General features: G+C 35.1%; 4 protein-coding genes across 4 annotated transcripts; 1 reads left to right on the forward strand and 3 right to left on the reverse strand.

Annotated features, from left to right (window-relative positions):
* Positions 1-5,971: 5,971 nt before the first annotated feature.
* On the forward strand, positions 5,972-11,824 carry GALT1 (galactosyltransferase1). Its single transcript, XM_011077207.3, has 8 exons — positions 5,972-6,378; positions 7,483-8,337; positions 8,847-9,079; positions 9,192-9,473; positions 9,579-9,707; positions 9,779-9,958; positions 10,954-11,061; positions 11,208-11,824. The coding sequence occupies exons 2-8, from the start codon at positions 7,578-7,580 to the stop codon at positions 11,415-11,417; spliced, it is 1,902 nt and encodes a 633-aa protein (XP_011075509.1). The 5' UTR covers positions 5,972-6,378; positions 7,483-7,577; the 3' UTR covers positions 11,418-11,824.
* A 133-nt stretch (positions 11,825-11,957) lies between these two features.
* LOC105159971 (protein DMP9-like) lies at positions 11,958-12,981 on the reverse strand. The gene has a single exon (XM_011077208.3). The coding sequence runs from the start codon at positions 12,866-12,868 to the stop codon at positions 12,203-12,205; it is 666 nt and encodes a 221-aa protein (XP_011075510.1). The 5' UTR covers positions 12,869-12,981; the 3' UTR covers positions 11,958-12,202.
* Positions 12,982-17,376: 4,395 nt separating this feature from the next.
* On the reverse strand, positions 17,377-18,108 carry LOC105160070 (uncharacterized). Its single transcript, XM_011077334.1, has one exon. The coding sequence runs from the start codon at positions 18,106-18,108 to the stop codon at positions 17,377-17,379; it is 732 nt and encodes a 243-aa protein (XP_011075636.1).
* Positions 18,109-18,626: 518 nt separating this feature from the next.
* On the reverse strand, positions 18,627-20,446 carry LOC105159972 (Ribosomal L18p/L5e family protein). The gene is made up of 4 exons (XM_011077209.3): positions 20,089-20,446; positions 19,699-19,787; positions 19,438-19,590; positions 18,627-19,221 (listed from the first exon to the last, which is right to left on the reverse strand). The coding sequence occupies exons 1-4, from the start codon at positions 20,186-20,188 to the stop codon at positions 19,066-19,068; spliced, it is 498 nt and encodes a 165-aa protein (XP_011075511.1). The 5' UTR covers positions 20,189-20,446; the 3' UTR covers positions 18,627-19,065.
* Between the last annotated feature and the right edge of the window lie 2,011 nt (positions 20,447-22,457).

Consider the following 22,457-nt stretch of genomic DNA (forward strand, 5'->3'; position numbering starts at 1 on the left):
AGAAGATTTCTAATAAACACATCCACCCATGGATAAGGAGGATTTATCCCCTAATCAACCAATTTTCGCGAGTTCTCGGAAGTAGGCTAGACCCCCTGCAGACGAGGGCACTCCCCCTATAAATACAGGTTCAGTCCTTTCATGCTGGGGATAGCTTCTCTCTCTCTCTCTCTCTCTCTCCTCTCTCTCTCTAAGCAAATTTTCAACATTCTACAAACATACCACCGCGTGTTCTTGCATTATTAAACGATCTTCTTCTCCATATCTCAATTTCATTCAAATTAATTTTCTTTTCTGATTTTATTTAATTGAAAATCCCATACTAACTTGGATGTTGAAGTGCTAACATCTTTTTCGCAAGACCTCTCCTCAAAGCCCGCGTACGCATAGGCCCAGATTCTGAATAATAGTCCATATCTACTGGACTCGTGCAATTTTCGCATGCATCAAGCAGCAAACACAAAGCTAAAGATGTGAGTAGCAAAGGAAACCCCTAACAACGCATTGAGTAAGCAGAAGGCCGCGAAGACAGCTGGTAGCGCCCAGACCCTTTAAGTTGTGCCAGGAGCCCCTTTGGGCCCCGCCAGTGAAATGACAGTCCCAGATCCTCCAGAACCATGGACCTGCTGACTGAGCCTCCACGCCATACCAACTTCTCAAATTGAATCAATAAAAAAATAGTTGGGTCGAGCTTGTTGGGCTTTTTTTTTTAAATAATGCATGGCATATAATTTTTATTTTATTTGCTAAGTTGACTATTCTAATAGTTATTTTTTTATACTTTTCAAACTCTAAAAACTTTTATTTTTATTGTTCTACTTCTAAGGTTTTAGTACTTTAATTCATTAATACTCTGTGTTTTTCTTTCAAAATTTATTTTAAGTCCTTTTTGAATTTATTATCATCTAAGTTTATTAGTCAAATTATTATTTAAGTTTATTATATATTTTTAACTATAATTTTTCTATATATAAATTCACAGAGCGCGGTGACAGTCAACTTTTCCGGCTCAGTACGTTATTTGCAGGTAGTTTTTTTGACACCGCTTCTAAATGCAGTGGTGTCACAGTTCAATTATGTACTGTCACCGCGATTTTTTATAGCGGTTTTTTCGCCTATAAAATCGGGCTCGATTCCCACATTCATACACATTGAAGCCATCGGACTCGATTCCCACATTCATACATACCGAAGCCAAATATTCTCTTACATTCGTCACCGCTATCTCTCGCATTCTTCTCAAATTTCTTCACTTTTTATTTGAAGGTTTACGATTGAAAAGGCGTATAGTAAGTTATTTATTAAAATTTTATGTTATTTATTTCTTTGAATATCTTATTATAATATTATTAAAAAAATTATTTTGATGTGTATTTTATTTTGTTGTGAAGATATGGCAGAGCAAAACATCGTTGATATTGTTATATATTTTGGAGGTCAACAAATTAATTCAAATGGTTCTGTAAGTTATGATCGTCCTCCACTCGGATTTTTGTAAATTTCTCGTAGTACTACATTTGCTGAGTTAGAATTAATTTATATGAAAAAATTGAATTGATAGGAATAACTTTAAGTTGCATATATTTTTTAAATACATAATATTTATTTTGGACAAAAGAGGGAGACGTTGTTGGCAGTTAAGAAGGATTGTGATATCAACTTTTTTTCAATCTGATGAATGGATATGTGTCTATTGATATTTTTGTCGAAGTTGAGAAAGTTTTTCAAAATACTATACCAGATGACCCAGCTGTTGGTGAGTGGGGAATGTATATGTCTGATAACGCAAGATTTTTCGAGTTTGCTAGTTGTAACTCAAGAAATGGGGCGCTTTAGTATTAATAAAGATTATGAGGTCCATCATCATATGCAAGCCCATCTGCATTTGCAAGCTCATCGGATTATGCAGGTCCATCTGAATACAATGAACAAGACGCGGAGCCTGAAGCCGACAGTTTGTTAAACACTGAGCATACAAACTCAGAACCAGATGAGGTTGAAGTAGAGGGCCAGATTGATAATATCATGACGATGATGGTGATGTAAGCATACCAATTATGATGAATGTTCTTGGTGATAATGTAGATAGGTCAACAAGCCACAAGACTAGTTTGATTTGAACATGTCCGTCGTCCCTGACCGAACAAACCTATATCCGGTTATTCTATTTTTCAGCACAACACATCCAGAAGTGCATGCTGACTCAATCGATATCCCTACTGGTAGTTGGGGTTATTTTTACGACTCAAATACATGAGAACTGGTATCCTAACTACAAACTTGTCAAAGTGTATAAATGGAGTGTTAAAAGGTGCTAGACGCTTACCAATAATGGTTATTGTTGTCACTAGATCTGCAGTATCATTCGAGGGAATCAATACAAGTGTTATGATGTGGGACCATGTCCATATTTGTAATAACTATATGGCATCGCTAGTATTAGTTTTCCCTTGCTGTGATGCCGTACACAACTCCCGATATAGATAAGTCAACACTGTTGAACCCCAATTTGAGGTACCTTCCTCATGTATATTCTCCATATACCGTAGATACAACAATGACATGGTGTTCCCCGTAGCATCAGGACACAATACCCCACCTATAATGCACATGACACATATACGTGCCTTCTGTAATACGGTCTCGAACGGGCTATCTTTATCACACATATTTTTAAGTAAATATTCGTGTAACATTGTCAGTTTTATTCTGGACCATGTGAAAGCATTTTCATCTAGCATAAAACCCAACCATTGATGGCAATAATTTTGCCAATGCTGAGTACTATACCTTGTATCTACTCTGGTAATAAGAATACCTTCTACCCAGAGTGCCCAGATGATGGCGATGTCCTGCAGTATTACAGTTGCCTAGCCAATCGAGAAATGGAAAGTGTGTCTCGGGATGCCATCTCTCGACTAATGCAGTTATTAGGTGGGTGTCAATCTCAATATGCCCACACTGTAAACACCAAAAAACCCCATATTGTGGAGTACTTGCAAAACACGAGTATAACGTGGGACTAGTTGAAGAATGCGGAAAAAAGATATAGCACCGCGTCGTATGTATAAAGTTGTATCTAGAACTCCGAATACATTTTCAGACGATGATTTAACTTCTCGTACAACACACTTGTATCAATAGGATCAAAGTTAGCTATAGTCACTAAAAAAATATAAATATTTGAAAGCTCAATTCTTTCTCACTGTTCAAATTTTTTCTTCTTCTTTACAAAATCTCACTGCTCAAATTTTTTCTTCTTCTTTAACTCTCGAGTGGAACTTCTCTACAAAATTTTTGCTCAAAGGGTGTAACTCTTTGAATTCTTTCTTCTACTCTAACTCACACTTAAATAAGTGTGAGCTGCAATTCACGGAGGAATAGTAACACTGCGCCACCGCTGGAACAACTAGCGGTGGCGCAATGTTGCGGTGTCTGGCCACAAAGCAACCTGCAAATTGCAGGCTGCTTTGACCGACTTTCTCTTTTTTTTTTTTAATTTTAGATAACGTTTCTTTCACTTTTATTTTTTTTTTAATACAAATCAGTCACTGCGATTTCTTATCGTGGTGACTGAATAAAATATTTTTTTTTATAAAAATCAGTTACCTCGATTTCTTATCATAGTGACTGAATATATTTTTTTTTTTTGTAAAATTATAGGCACTGCGCTTTAACATTGCGGTGCCACTCAAAATTTTAACAATTGGGATCACTCCAATTTGTTTGCATTTTTAAAATAATTTCACCCAATTTTTCAGCAATTGACAAATATACCACGCGTGTTCTTGCATTATTAATCGATCTTTTTCACCATATATCAATTTCATTCAAATTTATTTTCTTTTTTGGTTTTATCTTATCAAGAATTCCATACTAATTTGGGTGTCGAAATGCTAACATCTATTTTGCAAGTCCTCTCCTCAAAGCCCCCGTACTCTTCGGCCCAAATTTTAAACAATAATCCATATTTACTGGACTCGTACAATTTCGCACGCATCAACAATAATTACACATCATATTAGAATAGAGTTATCCAAAAATATATTCTCAACACTACAAAAATATCAAATATTATTCTTTCATAATTCTCGGGTTAATTCCAAAACAAAAAATAACAAGATTTGTTCTCCAAATAGGTCCAAATATTATCGAAGTCATCGCACGTGCAGCACATAGCTCCTAGTTTAGAAAAATAAAAATACAATTAATAGCAAGTTTAGTTCAAAGAATAATAATTAAACACTTACATTAAGTCAAAGCAAATTAAATAACAATTAATTAACATTGAATTCAACTTAGGACATTGTTCATCACCGGCTCCGCCCTGCCCCCCTTCCGGATCTCCCGAGTAAACCCAATCTTAAATATAATTAAAAAACAAGTCTAAATTGTTAAAACGACATGACATCGTACCTAACGGTCGTGACAGTACAACCGCCTCTGGACGCTTGTCTTCCAGCTCCCAAGCCGGCGTGCTGGCTTTAAGGCCTTGTTTGGATGCTTGATTTTATTTTTTGACTACTTCCCTTCGCGCTCGAGCTTTTAAAGAATAGAGTGGAGGGCGTAATTTATTTTTATTTTGAGTACATTTAATGCGTGTGTATAATTTAAATTTTTATTATATCTATTTAATTAAATTAAAAAATTATTAAAATATTTTAACTTTGAATCTTCATTAATGAAACTATAGATAAACGTTAAGTGACTGAAGAGATGGTTAATTCCTAATAAAAACAAGTTATTTAAGATTATTTTAGTCAAAATAATTTATCTCAACGCTCGTACTTAATAAATATTATAAATTCTTAAGACGTGCTTTAACAACAATAATTAAATTTGTAATATTAATATGTATACATATCGTATTCTACAAGTTAATTTTTATTTCGATAAGTTTTAAAGTCATTATGATTATGATTCGATAATTTTTTTAAGAATTCTATCTGATTTGATTGTATTAACTTGTAAAATAAAAGACGTGAATTTTTACCTATTGCGATATTTTACGGGCATTCCATATATAGTAAAATCTCTATAAATTAATAATCTAGGGACCATGAATTTTTATTAATTTATAAAAATATTAATTTATTCATAAATTAATATTTTATTAATTAAAAGAGAGACTTTTTAAATTTAACAAATTTAGTACGTATGTATTGAAAATAAATGAATTCATATATGTTTCATTGATTATATTCATGCATCAATCAATTCTTTGTAACTAATTAAATATATTCATGTTGTATACAATTAACTATTATATTCATAGATGCATGTATCAATTAATTGAAATTACTTAAATATACATGTTTACATTAATTCGTTGCACTTAAATAACTATTATAGTCAATTAAATATATTCATGCATGATGATGAAACGTATACTATATAAATCTCAACATGAAAATAAAATAATTCATGACACCTAACCATGTTTTTTCTTCTTAAAGGCATCGCAAAATCATCCATGAATGATCAATTGCGTAAAGTACCATAAACTTCATATTTTAGTAAAGTACCATAATATTTATAATTGTCATATTTATAAATTATTAATTTAGTGTTTTAATGGGACCTAATATTTATAAAAAAAATTTCTGAAAAATTATTATCTTATTATCTTATCTAATTTGATGATTTTTTACAAAGGTCCAAATCGGGACCGGAAGATTTTATTATTTTAGAAAGTTTATTAATTTATAAAGGTTTTATGTTACGTCATTTAACTTTGATTATTTGTGTGAGATCAATATATAATTGAGGTGTATGTGTCATAATAATAAAAAAAAGTGATATATAATTTGACCATTATAATATCTAAAATTAAAAGCTGTAGAGAGATGAGTTTTGGTAAAACAAATCTAGAAGTCGTGCATTAAGTAAAGGATGAAAATTCAAAATTGGACGGAGACAACAAACACAACTTTGAAACCAAACACGACACATGACATGACCCGAAAAGTCACACGCTTTCATTTTTTCCCATTCATTCCCTCTCTCTCTCTCTGTCTCTCTCTCTTAGTAGAGTACTAGTAATCTTTCATTGGATTATAAACAAAACAGAGGAGAGAGGAGAGCAGTTTCTAGTAGGCACCTACTGCTGCTGCTGCTGCTACTGTTGTTGTCGCTGGTTAAACATTTGCAGTAATTGGTTTTGGTTTTTAATATTTGAATTGAAAGCGGTAATGAAAAAGCTTAATGACCACCTGGAATTGAATTAATTAACCAACTCAGATATCTGGGGAACCACCAAACAGTAGGTGTTTGGGTTTGGCGTAGACTTGAAGTTGAGGTTTTGAAGCCCGAACGACACGGTTCAAAAATCAGCGTCTTCGCTTTCTAAATCACGGCTTTGGATTGTGGTACAACGAGGTATGCTGCCTTGTTTTTTACGTTTTTTTTTTTTTTTTGGTGTTTGCATTGATGCTGGCTGCCGTTACTTGTGATTTGTTTGGATGGTGAGGTTTTTTAGTGATTGGTTGTGGTTTAGTGGAATGCATTCCGATCTGTGGAGTTGTTGTTATTTGTGCGAGTGTGGAGTGTCTGCCAGCGGTGTGGGTGTGGATGTTGCTGGAGTAAGTGGTGGTGGTGGTCTGAGGAAGTAATGAAGTGCTTGAGGTGCGAGTTTTGAGTTGATTTGTGGTTAGTGAGTTGGAAATGCTGAATTATGTGGTGTTCTTTTGGGTGTGATTGAGTGAGATGGTGTTTTCGTATCGTTTTAGTTATTTATTTTTTAATTAAGGAGGGGTTATGTGCTTCGAATATTTTGATTATTTGAGCTAATTTTACGTGAGTTTTTGAAGTTTTTAGTCGTTTTTTTATGGTGTTTTTTTGGTGGATTTAGCGCTTATGATCAGTTGAGTTTTGAGACTGAGATCTGCAGTTGGATTCTGGAGAATTGCAGTTGTAGACCGCATGAGTTCTTAAGAGAAATCTCGTCACTTGTTCCTAAACCAACTCATGCTTCATCTTGTGATCTATATGCAAGTTGGCATTTTTTGTTGGTCTATTTTAGTAACTATTAATTAGAGTAGGCTTCTTGATCAGTAATTCTAGAAATACACTGCGTAAAATTTCATTTTGACTTTTTACTTTTAGTGTCTCTGAGCTTGTATTCTGTTATATAGTAGAAAGGCTCGAAGGTCTTGAATCTGCTGCTCATGACATTGTCAAAATCTCAACTCTTTCCTTTTTGTTGTGTCTTTGAAACTCTAGAGATAAGTAATGAAGTGTACAGACCTTCTAAAATGGGTCGATAACCATATGAAAGAAATAGAGGGTATGATTTTTCTTGTTGCTTTCCCCTTTTGAGATTTCAATAGAGTTTGTATAATTTATGGGTTTGACTAGGTAATTCTTTTCCTCTTGTTTTGATATTCTTATGCTCATAGTATTGATCTCATTCAATTCTGAACTTCACATTTAGACCTCACTCTTAATGTTAATGTTTACTTCTTTTATTGTTTTCTATTGCAGATACCGTTTTCTATTTATTTCCTCTTGTTCTTTAGGGTTCAACTATCATGAAATCAAGGTCTATATGAGTGGTCACGTCCCGTAAATGAGCGGAAATGAAGAAATGGTATGGTGGTGTTTTGACCACATCTTTCTTGATGTTACTTGTTCTTGGATATTATATAATTAAAAATCCCATCAACGAGAACTACTTCACGAGTCCTCTGAACTTCAATGGGACAAATCCTCTGGAGTGGATAAACGCGGGTGCTCCACCTGCACTTTCCAATCCACAAATTACACATCAAGTGGTTTCTGCTGAAGCTATTGTAGCTGAGTTCTTTACTCAAAGGAACTTGTCAAAAGAAGAACAAAGTTCTTTGCAGACATGGAACCGTTTGAAACACTTGGTTACACATGCTCAGGGATTACCTAATGCTGTTGAAGCCATTAAGGAAGCTGGTGCTGCATGGAAAAATCTGATTACCTCTATTGAAGAAGAAAAACTTCAAAGTAATGGAAGTTTACCAAAGAGAGGGAAAGAGAAACAATGCCCTCATTTTCTTAGTAAAATGAATGCCTCAGAACTTGGTGATAATGGCTTTAAGTTGCGGGTTCCTTGTGGATTGACTCAAGGTTCTTCAATCACATTTATCGGCATTCCTAATGGCCTTCTTGGTGATTTCCGAGTTGACTTGACTGGTGAACCACTTCCAGGGGAGCCAGATCCTCCTATTATTTTGCACTATAATGTTAGACTCCACGGTGATAAAATAACTGAGGATCCTGTAATTGTTCAAAACACCTGGACTATTGCCCATGACTGGGGTGAAGAGGAGCGCTGTCCATCTCCTGACAGGGAAAAAATTAAAAAAGGTAAATACATGTCTCTCTTCGAAACAATTAGAATTTGTAGGTTGCATAACAGTTTCTGTATTCTATACGTGAAAACGTCGTCTTAGTTTAGTTATGTAGGGTTCTCATGTTATCTTTAGGAACTTTGTAGCATGAACTGCTGCATCAACATGTGTGCTTTTTTCCCTATACTTTTTCTTGTTCCAGAACTTTGTTCCTTTTTACAACAAATAACCATCTCTGTTCCCAAAAAAGAAAAATCAATAAACAACCATCGATGCAATATGTCCTTTTTGCTTAACCTGAGTTATGGACTTAAATTAATTGATGACGAAAAACTTGGTTTAACACTGAATTGGATTTACTTTCCAAAGTTACTCTAGCTGCCTAACATTTCTCTGAAGAGCATCATCTTACCAGGATATGGCTTTCTTTCACTTCGTATTTTCACTTAATGATGTTTACTTTTCTTTCCGATCAATCGTTATCTGTTGCTGCATGCTTTGGGCTATGCTACTTGCTGATATCAGTGGATGAGCTGGACCAGTGCAATGAGCTGGTGGGTAAAGAGAATAACCAGATGATCAAAGCTTACCGACATGCTAATGGATCAAGAAAGATTTCTATGGTGCATGATGGGAAACCAAGAAAGTACTTTCCTTTCAAGCAAAATGACTTATTTGTTGCCACACTCAGAGTTGGTTCAGAAGGGATTCAAATGACAGTGGATGGAAAGCACATAACTTCATTTGCTTTCCGTGAAGTAATCTTTCTCTGACCCTTTCCCAGTCCATTCATATAAAATGTCAGATTTCCTAGATCCAACTTGCACTTTTAAATCAAAATTGATTACCCTATGTTGGCTATGTATACAGGCTTTGGAGCCATGGCTTGTTAGTGAAGTGAGAATTTCTGGAGATATAAATTTAATATCTGTTGTGGCCAGTGGCTTACCGACATCAGAGGACTTAGAACACATAATTGACTTGGAAGCTCTTAAAGCTGTTCAATTACCTCATCAAAGACAGCTGAACCTCTTCATTGGTATTTTCTCCACCGCCAACAATTTCAAGCGTAGAATGGCAGTTCGAAGATCCTGGATGCAGTATCCTGAAGTACGGTCAGGACAGGTTGCAGTTCGTTTCTTCGTTGGTCTGGTAAGTTTTGATGGCAAGAGCAGATGGCCTTATTAACAATTCCTTATATGCTAATTCCATATATTGATTTCTAATAACAATTGAAACATGACCAATATCATGCAGCATAAAAACCAGATGGTGAATGAGGAGCTCTGGAATGAGGCACGGACTTATGGAGACATCCAGTTGATGCCTTTTGTTGACTATTACAGTCTCATCACATGGAAGACCATAGCCATCTGCATCTTTGGGGTAAAGTCCTCTAACCTTCCTTGCTCATGGAGTATTCCTTTAGTACCTCATTGCCCTAATCTCTTCAACAGACTGAGGTTGTATCAGCTAAGTTTATCATGAAGACGGATGACGACGCATTTGTTCGTGTAGATGAAATTTTGAATTCTTTAAGGAGAACCAATGTGACTCATGGTTTGCTCTACGGCCTCATCAATTCAGACTCACAGCCTCATCGGAGTCCAGACAGCAAGTGGTATATTAGTCCTGAGGTATGTCTTTCAACTGTTTTGTTACTGTTTCATGAAAAATTTATGCATTCCAAGCAGAAAAAAGAGACCGAAGATCAGATAGCAACAGAAGAAACATTATGTTTGGTTGCATTAACTAAAAATTAGACTGTTTAACTGGGTATTTGACATTGTCCATAAAATTACCATCTGAACAAGTGAAGCCTAATACTATGATACAATAAAGCCGGGAAGTAAAGGATGAGGAGGTAATGTATTCGTACACACATTGACGTTTTTAAGGTAAATTACAACTACCTCCTATTAGGTTTGGCATAAGTAGGAATACCTCCTTGTTGTTTGGAAAATTACAAATACTACCCTGAAATGGAAATAATTATGTAATCCCTAGATGAGATGTTGAAATTGCTACTGTATCCTTGCTGGTTTTTGTTCTTTTAAATGTTTGTAAAAAATGTAAAAAAATCCCAAGGGTGGGAAAATAAATCATCCAGAGGGCATATTCATCTATAACAATATTTTAGAAAATTTTAAAAAATATATAAAACTATAATTCAAAAAGAACATTTGGCCAATTCGCCACAAAAATTAGATGGAAACCTAGCGGAAGATAATGGAATTGGTTCGTTGTTAGACGGACATTAGAATCCGCGGTAAGGGGGGGGGGGTTCCAAAACAATATGAGGTATTTGTAACTATGCCAAACTTAGGGGAGGTGGCAGTAATTTGCCCTCATCTATAATTGCCGCCCTATATAGTGAATAATAAGCCTCGGGGTTTTACTTGAGGAATATGAGGACAGGAAAGGACCCAAGTTTCTGTTAATAGTATCTACTTATGTCAGCCTCTTCATCTTAATGATTCAAAATTATTGTGCGAATTCAAGTTAACAGTTATCCTAAAATTGTCTTCACTTGTACCCAATGTAGGCCAGGTTAAGTACTTAGTGCTGGTTATCCTATAATTGTCTTATGCTAATATAATCTAACTCAACTTTACATCTCACCTGATTCTAGGAATGGCCTGATGACAAATATCCACCTTGGGCACATGGTCCTGGTTATGTCGTCTCAAGTGATATAGCAAGGACAATTTCCAAGAAACACAGAAAGGGACACCTAAAGGTAAGAATCAACTTGCTGATGTTTTATATTGAATTGGCTCACTATTTGTTGCAAATTAGGTGGCTATCATGATGGTACACATGCATAGAACATTCCATTACTACCAGTCAAGCCAATATCTCAAGCATTAGAAATTATTGTCACAGATATTCAAACTAGAAGATGTTGCCATGGGAATCTGGATTGCGGATATGCAGAAGAAGGGACTGGAAGTCAGATATGAGAAGGACGAGAGGATTTTTAATGATGGTTGTAAGGATGGTTATGTTGTTGCCCATTACCAAGGCCCCAGAGAGCTCCTTTGCTTGTGGCAAAAGATTCAAGAGACAAAACGTGCTTTTTGCTGTGGCGAGTAACTATCTTGTTTAACATGCAAAATGGTTCGATCATATACTGAAACTAGTTGGCTCCAAGGACAACTACTTGTGATAGTATCTAGAGGAGAATAATGATGGAGGTGGGTTTCAGTCTTGACAGGAAAGTATCGGTTCCACGCAATGGAAGAGTTAACATAGTTGTAGAAGTAGGAGATATTATGCATATGGTTAGAGCATAGAATTTACTAATGCGTATTACTTTGCCGTTCCATTTTTGTCGCAACAATGAGGGAGTTGTATCATATGTATAGAGAGGTAAAGAGATGCGAGTGAAGTGTGGCTTTATGTGGATCAGTAGAGATTAACCAAGAGCAATTGGTTATGTGATATTGTTGTGTAGATAAAGAAATCATAATTGTTTTCAGTATTCATCTATTCTTGCTTAATCTTGTTTGACGTCAAATAAACTTGCAGTGGCACCATACATATATATTGCATACGAACTGTATTTTCCCCGACATAAATTCTAATTTATAAATCAAACTTAAAACAATTCAAGAATGCTGGAATAGTCAGTCGTAGACAAACCTTCCAGTTCATTCACTCAGAACAACATAAACAAACATAACCACACTTGTTATAGCATCTACATCACAACCGAAACACCTTCAAACTAAATAATATAGGACATAACAAATGAGCCCATACGAGCCTATTGGTATCCCATGATTAGGAGTTTTGATGGATTTCTCACATGCTCCAGATCATCATAGCATTTGATCCAACGGGTGCGAATCCACGACCTGGGAAAATGTCAAGAAACCTCAAGCAGACACACAACCGATGCCATATCTAGTTGTAGGAAACACAAGAAACAGCCCACTGCAAATGATCCCCACCATCAGTGGAAAACTCTGCATCACTTCATCCAACTCTGCTGCATGACCCGGGAACACACAACCCGTGACCCGATGATCAGAAAATGCAATCGCCACAAACACAAGAACAGACATCAGTGCATGCACGAAATCGCTCAACCCTACCTTATACCTGTCGTCTTTCGGCACCTCCACCCCGAGGCCCGTTTTGAAAACCGCCAGCCCGCTTAGAGTCACGAACCCGTAGTACACTTTCCCGTCGGGCCCCCGGAAAGAATCCGTGAAGTGGAAGAAGAAGCAAGAGAGAGTGCAGAGGCCTAACAAAGAGTATATCATGTGGGTCGTCACAGAGGAGCATTCCCCGTTGGCGTAGACCGACGGGAGGACCATTTCGAAGGTGAGCAGGGTCCCGGTGGGTAGAAAGTTGGCGAGCAACGAGGTTTTGGAGAGGGTTTTCTGCACGCCGCTCGCCACCGCTCGTCTTTTCCGGCCGGCGTTTGAGGGTAGAGGGGTAGTGGAGGACGGCGGCGAACAGGGGTAAAGCGGCGGTAGGTCGAGTGTCGGGGAGGCGGTGTAGATTTTTATGCCGATTTCTTCTGAGGATTTCTCCATGATTTTACACAATGAGCGTATCCAAGAATTGATCAAGAAAGGGAGATGATCAACAATGGATTGAGAAATATCTTTGCGTTTGATGATATATAGAGCGGTTTGTAACGAGAAATTTAAAATATTTCAACCGTTAATGGATAACCGCGACGTGCTGCCACCGTTTCCCAAGTTTTAGGGAAATATCACTAACACCCCAGATTTCTTGATATTTGCATATTTCCTCATTTTCAGAATGGGGTTACTTTGTGCCTGTTCATAGTCATAAGGGGAAAGAAGTTTTACATATATAAATATAACATAATATCTAGAGTGATGTAGTTAAACATCCCATATTGATTATAGATAAAGAGCTTGCATGACTTATGTTGGAATATTAAAAGACTGTGCCGTAGAAAATCAGTGCCTTGAAAGTGAAATTTCGGTACTACCGTGGTGCAGATAGTATAAACCGATCGCTCCCTAAGGTTAATACAGCTATTACTTTCTTACAAGCGCACTCGTGGAAGAAAGCTAGGAATAACGAACAGAATATAAAACTCAGAAGTGAATGAAATGAAATGAGCTAGAAGAGGAGAGCTCTAAGTTTTTTTTTGGTGTGACAAATGAATGAGAACTCGTACCTATTTATAGAGCCATGACTAAGTAGATGGAATCAATTGGACTTATCCAATCCTTAATCCAACGGGTATAATAGAATAAAAGAGGATTTGTTGGTTAATTAGCTAAAATTAAGGCAATGGACTTGGTCTTCTTTTTAGTCATTCTTAACAATCCCCCACAAATGACTAATATAGAAAAAGAATATGATTTCTGAATGAAGGAATAAATATACTTAAGCATTAATATTTTTCGATTGAATTAATGCGTAGTGAAGTGAGGCAATCAATTTGGCTAACGAGAGTGATATGACTCTTGAACTTTCGATAGCTCAAATTGAGACCCTCACAATCACGTATGAATTTCTTAGTGTTCGTTGTTCCGTGATAAAGTTCCGAGTGCTATTAATGGCCGTGCGCTTATACCTTGGGTTCAAATGAGTGTTCTAGAAAGAATTTTCATTTTTCTTTCATAGAAGGCGGCCCACCTCCACACTTAACACATATAGCTTCATCAAGTCTATAGACCACTCAACAACTGAGCTATGAGGCTATCTTTCTGAATAGAGTCAGAGTTATCCATCAAGTCCTTATTAGGACCACCCAAACACAGGGCTATGAATTTATATGGTCAATACCATATTTCATCAATCAAGGGATTTTAACCCCATTGCTCTTGAAGACTCAAAGATAATTCTCCTGGTTAGTCCTTTAGTGAGAGGATCTGCCAAGTTCCTCTCGGACCTCACATAATCTAGGGAGATGATCCCATTCTTTAGGAGTTCTTTTACTGCTTCATGTCTGATACGAATATGTCTCCTTTTGCCATTGTAAGCATAGTTCTTGGCAATTCCAATAGCAGTTTGGGAGTCACAGTACGGAGATACTGACACAGTTGACCCCCACAAGGGCACATCTCTCAATAAGTTTCTCAGCCACTCTGCTTCTTGACCTGCTAATTCAAGAGCTATAAATTCAGATTCCATAGTAGAGCGAGCTATACAAGTTTGTTTTGCAGATTTCCAGGAAATAGCTCCCCCACCCAAAGTAAAGACGAATCCACTAGTTGAGCTTACTTCATCATTATCGGTAACCCAATTTGCATCACAAAATCCTTCTAACACTGGGGGAAATTTATTAAAGTGCAAACTTAAGTTTATAGTCCCCTTTAGATATCTTAACAAGCGACGTAGTGCATTCTAATGTTCATTATTGGGATTATGGGTATACCGACTTAGTCTACTCACAGCATAAGCTATATCAGGTCTGGTGTAGTTCATGAGAAACATAACACTCCCTATGATTTTTGCATACTCAGCTTGTGACACACTATCACCTTTGTTCTTTTTGAGACATATACTTGCGTCATAGGGTGTTTTGACTGGTATTTCATCTTGACCATCGAACTTGTCCAAGATTTTCTTTATGTAGTGAGACTGACAAAGAGAGAACCCATTTTCTGTTTTTCTAATTTTAATGCCTAGGATTACATCAGCTTCTCCTAGATCTTTCATGTCAAATTGTGCTGATAAGAATCTTTTGGTTTCATCAATTCTTTCTATGTTACTACCAAAAATCAGCATATCATCGACATATAGGCATATAATAACACATTCTGTCCCAAACAATTTTGAGTATACACATGTATCTGATACATTTGTTTTGTATCCATTAGTTTTTAAAGTATGATCAAACTTTTCATACCATTGTTTGGGTGCTTGTTTTAACCCATATAGTGATTTTCTAAGTTTACAAATTTTATTTTCTTGGCTAGGTATAATAAACCACTCTGGTTGTTCCATATATATTTCTTCTTCCAAGTCTCCATTTAGGAAGGCTGTTTTTTACTTCCATTTGATGAATTATTAAGCCAAGAATAGCTGATAGGGCAACTAGAGTTCTAATGGTTGCAATCTTTGTCACAGGTGAATATGTATCAAAGTAGTCTATGTCTTTCTTTTGTGTATAACCCACAACCACTAATCGTGCCTTAAATTTATCTATTGATCCATCTGGTTTTCATTTTTTCTTGAATACCCATTTGCATTTTATAGGCTTACTTCCTATAGGCAAATCTACTAAATCCCAAGTATGATTTAACATTATAGAATCTAGTTCATTTTTAATAGCTTCCTTCCAGAAACTAGAATCTATGGAGGTTATTGCTTCCGTATATGTCTTAGGATCATCTTCAACTAAAAACATTGAAACAAAGTCTTCATTTATCTTTCCTTGGTCGTCCGTTATGAAAGCAGTTAAAAAATCTGGTCCAAAACTATGTCCAGTTTTTTGTCTTTTACTTCTTCTAGGTTCATTCACAATAGAATTAGAGGAAGTTAACAAAGGTTTATTGCTTGGCGAAGCTATATACGTTCTAGAAGTTTTAATTAATGGAAAAACTAGTTCAAAAAATTCAGCATCTCTTGATTCACAAAGAGAGTTATCATTTAAACATATAAATCTATATGCGGCACTATTTTGGGCATATCCAATAAACACATAGTCAAAGGTTTTAGGTCCTATGTTTGTTTTTTTAAATTCTGGATATGCTACTTTAGCTTGACAACCCCACACTTTAAGATGTTTAAAGTTAGGAGCAAACCCTTTCCATAATTCATAAGGGGTTTTATCCAATTTTTTATGTGGGACTCTATTAAGGATATAGCATGCAGATAAAGCTGCTTCCCCCCACATATTATCAGGCATACCTGAGCTTAAAAGCACAGCATTCATCATTTCTTTTAGAGTTCTATTTTTCCGTTCAGCTATGCCATTTTGTTGAGGTGTATATGGAGCAGACATTTCATAGATTATTTCATTAATCTCACAAAATTCTTTTAAGAATTTAGTATTATATTCTCCACCTCTATCAGATCTAAGTCTTTTAATCTTCTTATCCAATTGATTTTCGACTTCAGCATTAAATTTAAAAAATATTTCAGCAGCCCCATCTTTTGATTTTAATAAATAAATTCTAGTGTATCTAGAAAAATCATCAATGAAGGAGATATAATATTTTTTACCACCATTGCTTAATATATTTCTGAAATCAGCTAGATCTGAGTGGATTAATTCTAGTAATTCAGTGCTTCTAGATGTGATGGAATTAAAAGGTTTCTTTACGTATTTTGCCTCTACACAGACTCCACATTTAGAGCATCCATTTGTGTCAGAAATATTTATAAGATTCATAGTTTTCAACCTTTTAATAGAGGAATAGTTTACATGTCCTAATCTACCATGCCAAATATCAACAGATTCCATCAAATAAGCAGAACTGGAAGAAATTTTATTAATAGCAGGCGAAACAGTGTTTAGAACAAATAAACCACCAGATAAGTATCCCTTTCCTACAAAGTCAGTATTCCTAGTGATTATAACCTTATCAAATTCTAACACAATTTTCAAGCCAGCTTTATTCAATAAACTACCAGAAACTAGATTTCTACGTAAAGAAGGCACATATAGTATGTCATTCAAAGCAAGTGTTTTGCCAGAAGTAAGTTTAAGGAAGATCTTTCCTTTACCCAAGACTCCGGCGGTTGTAGAGTTTCCCATGAAGACACACTCGCCGTCCGTTGCGTCGCTAAGTTCATGTAATAGTGCTTTGTTGGAGCAGAAATGTCTGGACGCTCCAATGTCTAGTATCCAGTCTTCTTTGTTCTCTATCAAGTTGGCTTCTACAACTACCGCAGCGATGATCTCATCATTTTCAGCTAGGTTGACTTGTAGAGTTGATTTAGTGGTTGGATTTTGGTTTGTCTTTTGTTAATCCTTTCTATGGTAACACTGGTACGCTTTGTGTCCTAGCTTCCCACAGCAGTAGCACGATATTTTGTGCTTTTGGATCTTGCTGTCAGGTCCTTTGAACGTCTTGTGTTGATTGTTCTTTTGAAAGCCTTTTATTTTATTCTAGGGAAACCTGTTTTTAAATCCAGCAGACTCAACAAGGTTAGCTTTAACTAAAACAGAAAAGAGAGAAGTTTTCTTATCTTTTAGACGATTTGCTTCCTCCGTTCTCATATAGCTGATTAGTTCTTGAAGTGTTAGATCCTTTTTCTTGTGCTTCAAGTGGTTGCGATATTCACTCCAAGTAGGAGGGAATTTCTCCAGTAGTACGTTGGCTTGTAAAATTTCACACATTTTCATGCCCTCGCTTAGCACTTCAGTTACTAGGTTTTCGTACTCATAGATTTGGTCCATTATAGGCTTCTCATCAACCATTTGAAATTGAAGCCATTTGCCGACGACGTACTTTTTTCTTCCAGCGTCATCACCTCCGTATCTTGCCTCCATTGTAGTCCAGATTTCTTTGGCACTCTTATAGTTGACAAATAAATCGAACAAAGAATTGTTCATATGATTCAGCAGATGACCTCTCACCGTTTTATTATCTCTGTCGTATTTCAGTTTTGTCTTGTGCTCAGATTTTGTAATCGTCCCTTCTGCTGGAATTGCCGCTGCAGTAATGGCAAGAGTAGAGATTTCAGCTGGAGTTTCCGGTGGATTCTGGAACAGCACATAGTCCACGTCCAATTGTTCAAAAAATATGAGCAACTTTTGTGACCATCGTTTATAGTTGATCCCATCAAGTGGCTCTAGTTTGGAGAGGTCAGGCAGTGTTTTAGCAATTGGAACAGCCATTATAACAATATTTCACTTTCAACTTGTTGGAATATTGAAAGACTGTGCCGTGGAAAACCATTGCCTTGAAAGCGAAATTTCGGTACTACCGTGGTGCAGATAGTATAAACCGATCCCTCCCCAAGGTTAATACAGCTATTACTTTCTTACACGCGCACTCGTGGAAGAAAGCTAGGAACAACGAACAGAATATAAAACTCAGAAGTGAAAGAAATGAAATGAGCTAGAAGAGGAGAGCTCTATGTTTTTTTTTGGTGTGACAAATGAATGAGAACTCATGCCTATTTATAGAGCCATGACTAAGTAGATGGAATCAATTGGACTTATCCAATCCTTAATCCAACGGGTATAATAGAATAAAAGAGGATTTGTTGGTTAATTAGCTAAAATTAAGGCAAGGGACTTGGTCTTCTTTTTAGTCATTCCTAACAACTTATAAATACTAAGACCTCTTCTTCCTATTAAGTCGTTATTTTAGTACATTACCAAATGCAACGAGATAACAATCAAGCCGCGTATCATTTAAAAAGAATAAAATCATATTCAAAATATAGGTCATCATTCACACACCATGCAAGTTTCCGATACAAGAGAGAACATGGAAAAATGTGGTCTTATGCATATTATGAGATTCCAAAATACAATTGTTTCTGCTAGACTATCAAATATCAAAAGGGGGTTAAATGCAATTTACCCTTAGCCCCTTGCGATATGTGAAATGAGCAAATACCCCTTGTGAAAAAAGAATTAGCAAATTATCCTTTGTGTTTCAAAAAATGAAACAAACTACCCCTATTAATGATTTAGATAGGGGATAATTTGTTTTATTTTTCAAAACACATGGGGTAATTTTCTATTTTATTTTTCATATGGGTTTTTTTACTCATTTCTCATATTACATGTAGGTAAATTACATTTTTCCCATATCAAAAGGCTAGCAAACAACCCAAAGCAGATCTATCGCGGCAAGAAGCCATGGCGAGCAACAGCAATTTCGAAGGCCTGCATTCGTTCTCCTCGAGCCAAGCCATTGCGGTCATACAAGGTGATTTCGTTTATGTTGAGATCCATGCATGCCTTGATAAGCTCTTCCCCAACACGTTCAGCTGCCTCCTGAGATGAAGAATTTCTACTGGTAATTATAGTTCTGTTTACTACTCGGAATTAATCCGGGCCTAACAAATTAGTAAAAAAAAGAGAAGAACAACAACGGAAAGGAAAATCAGTGCCAATTAGAACTTCTGTTATGAAGTATAGGGCCACAACATCAACTGAACAACTTTGTTCAGTTGAATAACATTGCCCCAAAAAGTGGAAAGAAATACTTACAACGGTCGTGCAAGATTGATCCTTTCGTATCGATTTCTGCAGAGTGCTTCCATAGAACAAACACTTCTTGTTCTGATCATCAACCAACATAGCATACAACTGCTTATCCGAACAGAACACCGAAAGCCTTGGTTTTGTCGCTGTCCCATTAAACTGGGAAAAAAGATATTAACAACTATGTCATAATCTCCCTTGGGACCTAAGTGAAGCAGCACAGACAATCCATTGCAGCACGATACATCAGTCCATCACTTTCTTTACCTTCTTTCTTAATCTTCTATTCTGAAGTTTAGCACCGTCAGTCCGTGTATTAGCTCTTGCTTCAATCACCGATGGCTTCATAACCAAATCTGGAAATGAGCTTTTCTCATCAGAATTCGCGAAAGCCAAACACCAATCATCAAGAGTTTAACACAGACATTCTTGCTCCTAAGTCCACCTCACCACCCACAATAGCAGTACCAGCAAGTAAAAGCATATATTTTTTAAAACATAGGGGTAAATTGCTATATTTTGAAAAATACAGAGAAATAAATTGCTATTTTATTTTTACACTGTTTGCCTAAATTGCAATTTACCCTATATTCACACACAGTGACACTATCTCTTGCTTACGAAAAGAATACAAAGAAAGCAACTTATATTTCTCACTTGCAGAGTGCAGGGGAAGGATATTGAGGTTATTAAGGCTAGTTCCAAAGATCCCACAAGCCTGGAACTTCAGTGCAGCAATACAAGACCCAATCGCCATGAATTCTCCCACTCGCCTTGAACCCAGAAGATTACTGTCAAAGAAACTAAAAGATACAGCCAAATTGAAGATGAATAATTCGTTCAGGCATTTAATCGAACGGGTCAGCTGCGATTCGGCGACAGAAGAGCATGTTGCGGTTGTAGCACCTTTCTTTAAACTGCCGAAAAGTTAAAAGAGTTGAGAAGAGTCGCTACTTACACATCCCACAACAACTTCGAAACTTGATGCAGCTAAATGACGGTCAGGATGAAATTAGAAGAAAGGGATTCTCTCACATCGACGGATATAAAAACATTGGAGCTCAATCATTTACCCTCCTATACTAACAAATATGACATTTTCCCCCAGACAATTAAATTTTTAAATAATATTGTTATTATATATATATATATATTTATTTAATTCAAAAAGAATTATTCGTACAAATTTTTCATGTTAAGTTTAATTAAAATTCTTAAATGAAAAAAGTATATTTTATTTATAATAAAATAAAATACAATTAGTGAGTTAAATAATTCGAATTTTATCTTTTTTGCGGACTCAAAATTAAGTAATAAATGAGTACAATAAATACACAAGAAATCATGAAAAGATTTTATTAATTTATAATAAAATTAAGTTATTAACTACTTATTTTTTAGATAAAAATGAGTAATTGCATATCAGTTTTTTTAACATATTTTCTTTAAAAATATGATAAAATATATGAATTTATTTTTTTCAAAAAATATTTAACTTTTGATTAAACATATATTTATGAGTTGTTGGTTATATTATATTTGTTGTTATCTACTATATATATATATATTTATATTCTATTTTTAATTTAAATTCTTCACATATTAAAAAAAATAATTATAAAATAATTTGGTGATGATTTAATGTATAAAATACTAAAATATATTGAGAATAATATAATTGTTTCAGGCATAACGGGCATTTTGTCCAATCGAGGAGGTAAGTGTTACATTTGTCAGTTAAAGGGGGTAAATCTTACATGACGAATAGTTCATGGGGGCAAAGTATATTTTATCCTTGTTTAAATTTATTTAAATTATTATTAAATTTGAAAAATTAAATTGAATTTGATTTGATTATAAATATAATTGACTTCAAACAAATTTTAATTAATTAAATATGAGTCAAATTCAACTAATTTAACTTCTTATAGTATATTTTATTATTTTTACACTCATCGAATTAAATTTAAAAATTTATTGAATAAATTTTTTTGTTCATGTTTAATTTGTTAAGTTTAGCAAATTTAATTCAACAAGTTTTTATTAATTAATTTTAATCGAAGATCGGATAGACTAATTTATTTTTCAACCATGATCATTTCAGTAATGAAATTTAAGTTACATCATAATTAATATTTTAGTAAGGATAATTACACTTTCATCTCCTGAAATTTGGTGTAATAACACGCAGACCTACTATAATTTAGAAAATTACATCCAGCACTCGAGGTTTGTTTTCATCTAACAAATAAGTTCATTCATTAGTCAAAATTCATCGAATTTATTGATATTAACAAAAAAGTTGAAAAAAATCTATATTTATCTCCGGTTGACTTATTACTGATTTATTACAAGTCAAATAAATATTTTTATGATCAAATTACATCATACACCTCCATACATTAATTCATATTAGATAAATTTTCATCGTTATAAGGATAGTTTCGTCGAAAAAAAATTATTCGACCTCTAATAGTTAGTAATAAGTCAATCGAAAGTAAATATCAAATACTATTTAATTTTTTTGTTAACCTCAGAAAATTTGGTGAATTTTGACTAATGTAATAATTTATTTATTAGATAAAAATAAATTTTAGGGGGTTAGATATAATTTTTCAAACTATAAAAAAATGACGTATAATTTTATCAAATTTGAAAAAAAAAAAAGAGTGTAATTATTCCTATTTATATGAAAAGATATGAAGAAAGAAAAAAAGAATCAGTAACAAGAAAGACAATTATCTTTGAGTCATTTCACAATAATAATTTTGGGAGAGAGTGAGGTTTTTATTCAATGCATCTCATGACACAGTAAGTTAGTACAACCACCAGCTGATGGGATGCCAACTGTCTCCTAAGGGATCATGCAGATGCAATATTATACTCAAAGACAAATAGCAATCATAGAGGTGAAAAAGTTCCAGTGCAACCAAACTCAGCACAACAAAGTCTCTTCATGCATTGATGGCTTGTACCAATCTCTATATTGTGCATCATTTTTATTAAAAGGAATATCATGATTTCAG

The sequence above is a fragment of the Sesamum indicum genome, linkage group LG4 (genome assembly GCF_026168435.1).
Source record: "Sesamum indicum cultivar Baizhima isolate 11 linkage group LG4, ASM2616843v1, whole genome shotgun sequence".
NCBI classification, from domain to species: Eukaryota; Viridiplantae; Streptophyta; class Magnoliopsida; order Lamiales; family Pedaliaceae; genus Sesamum; species Sesamum indicum.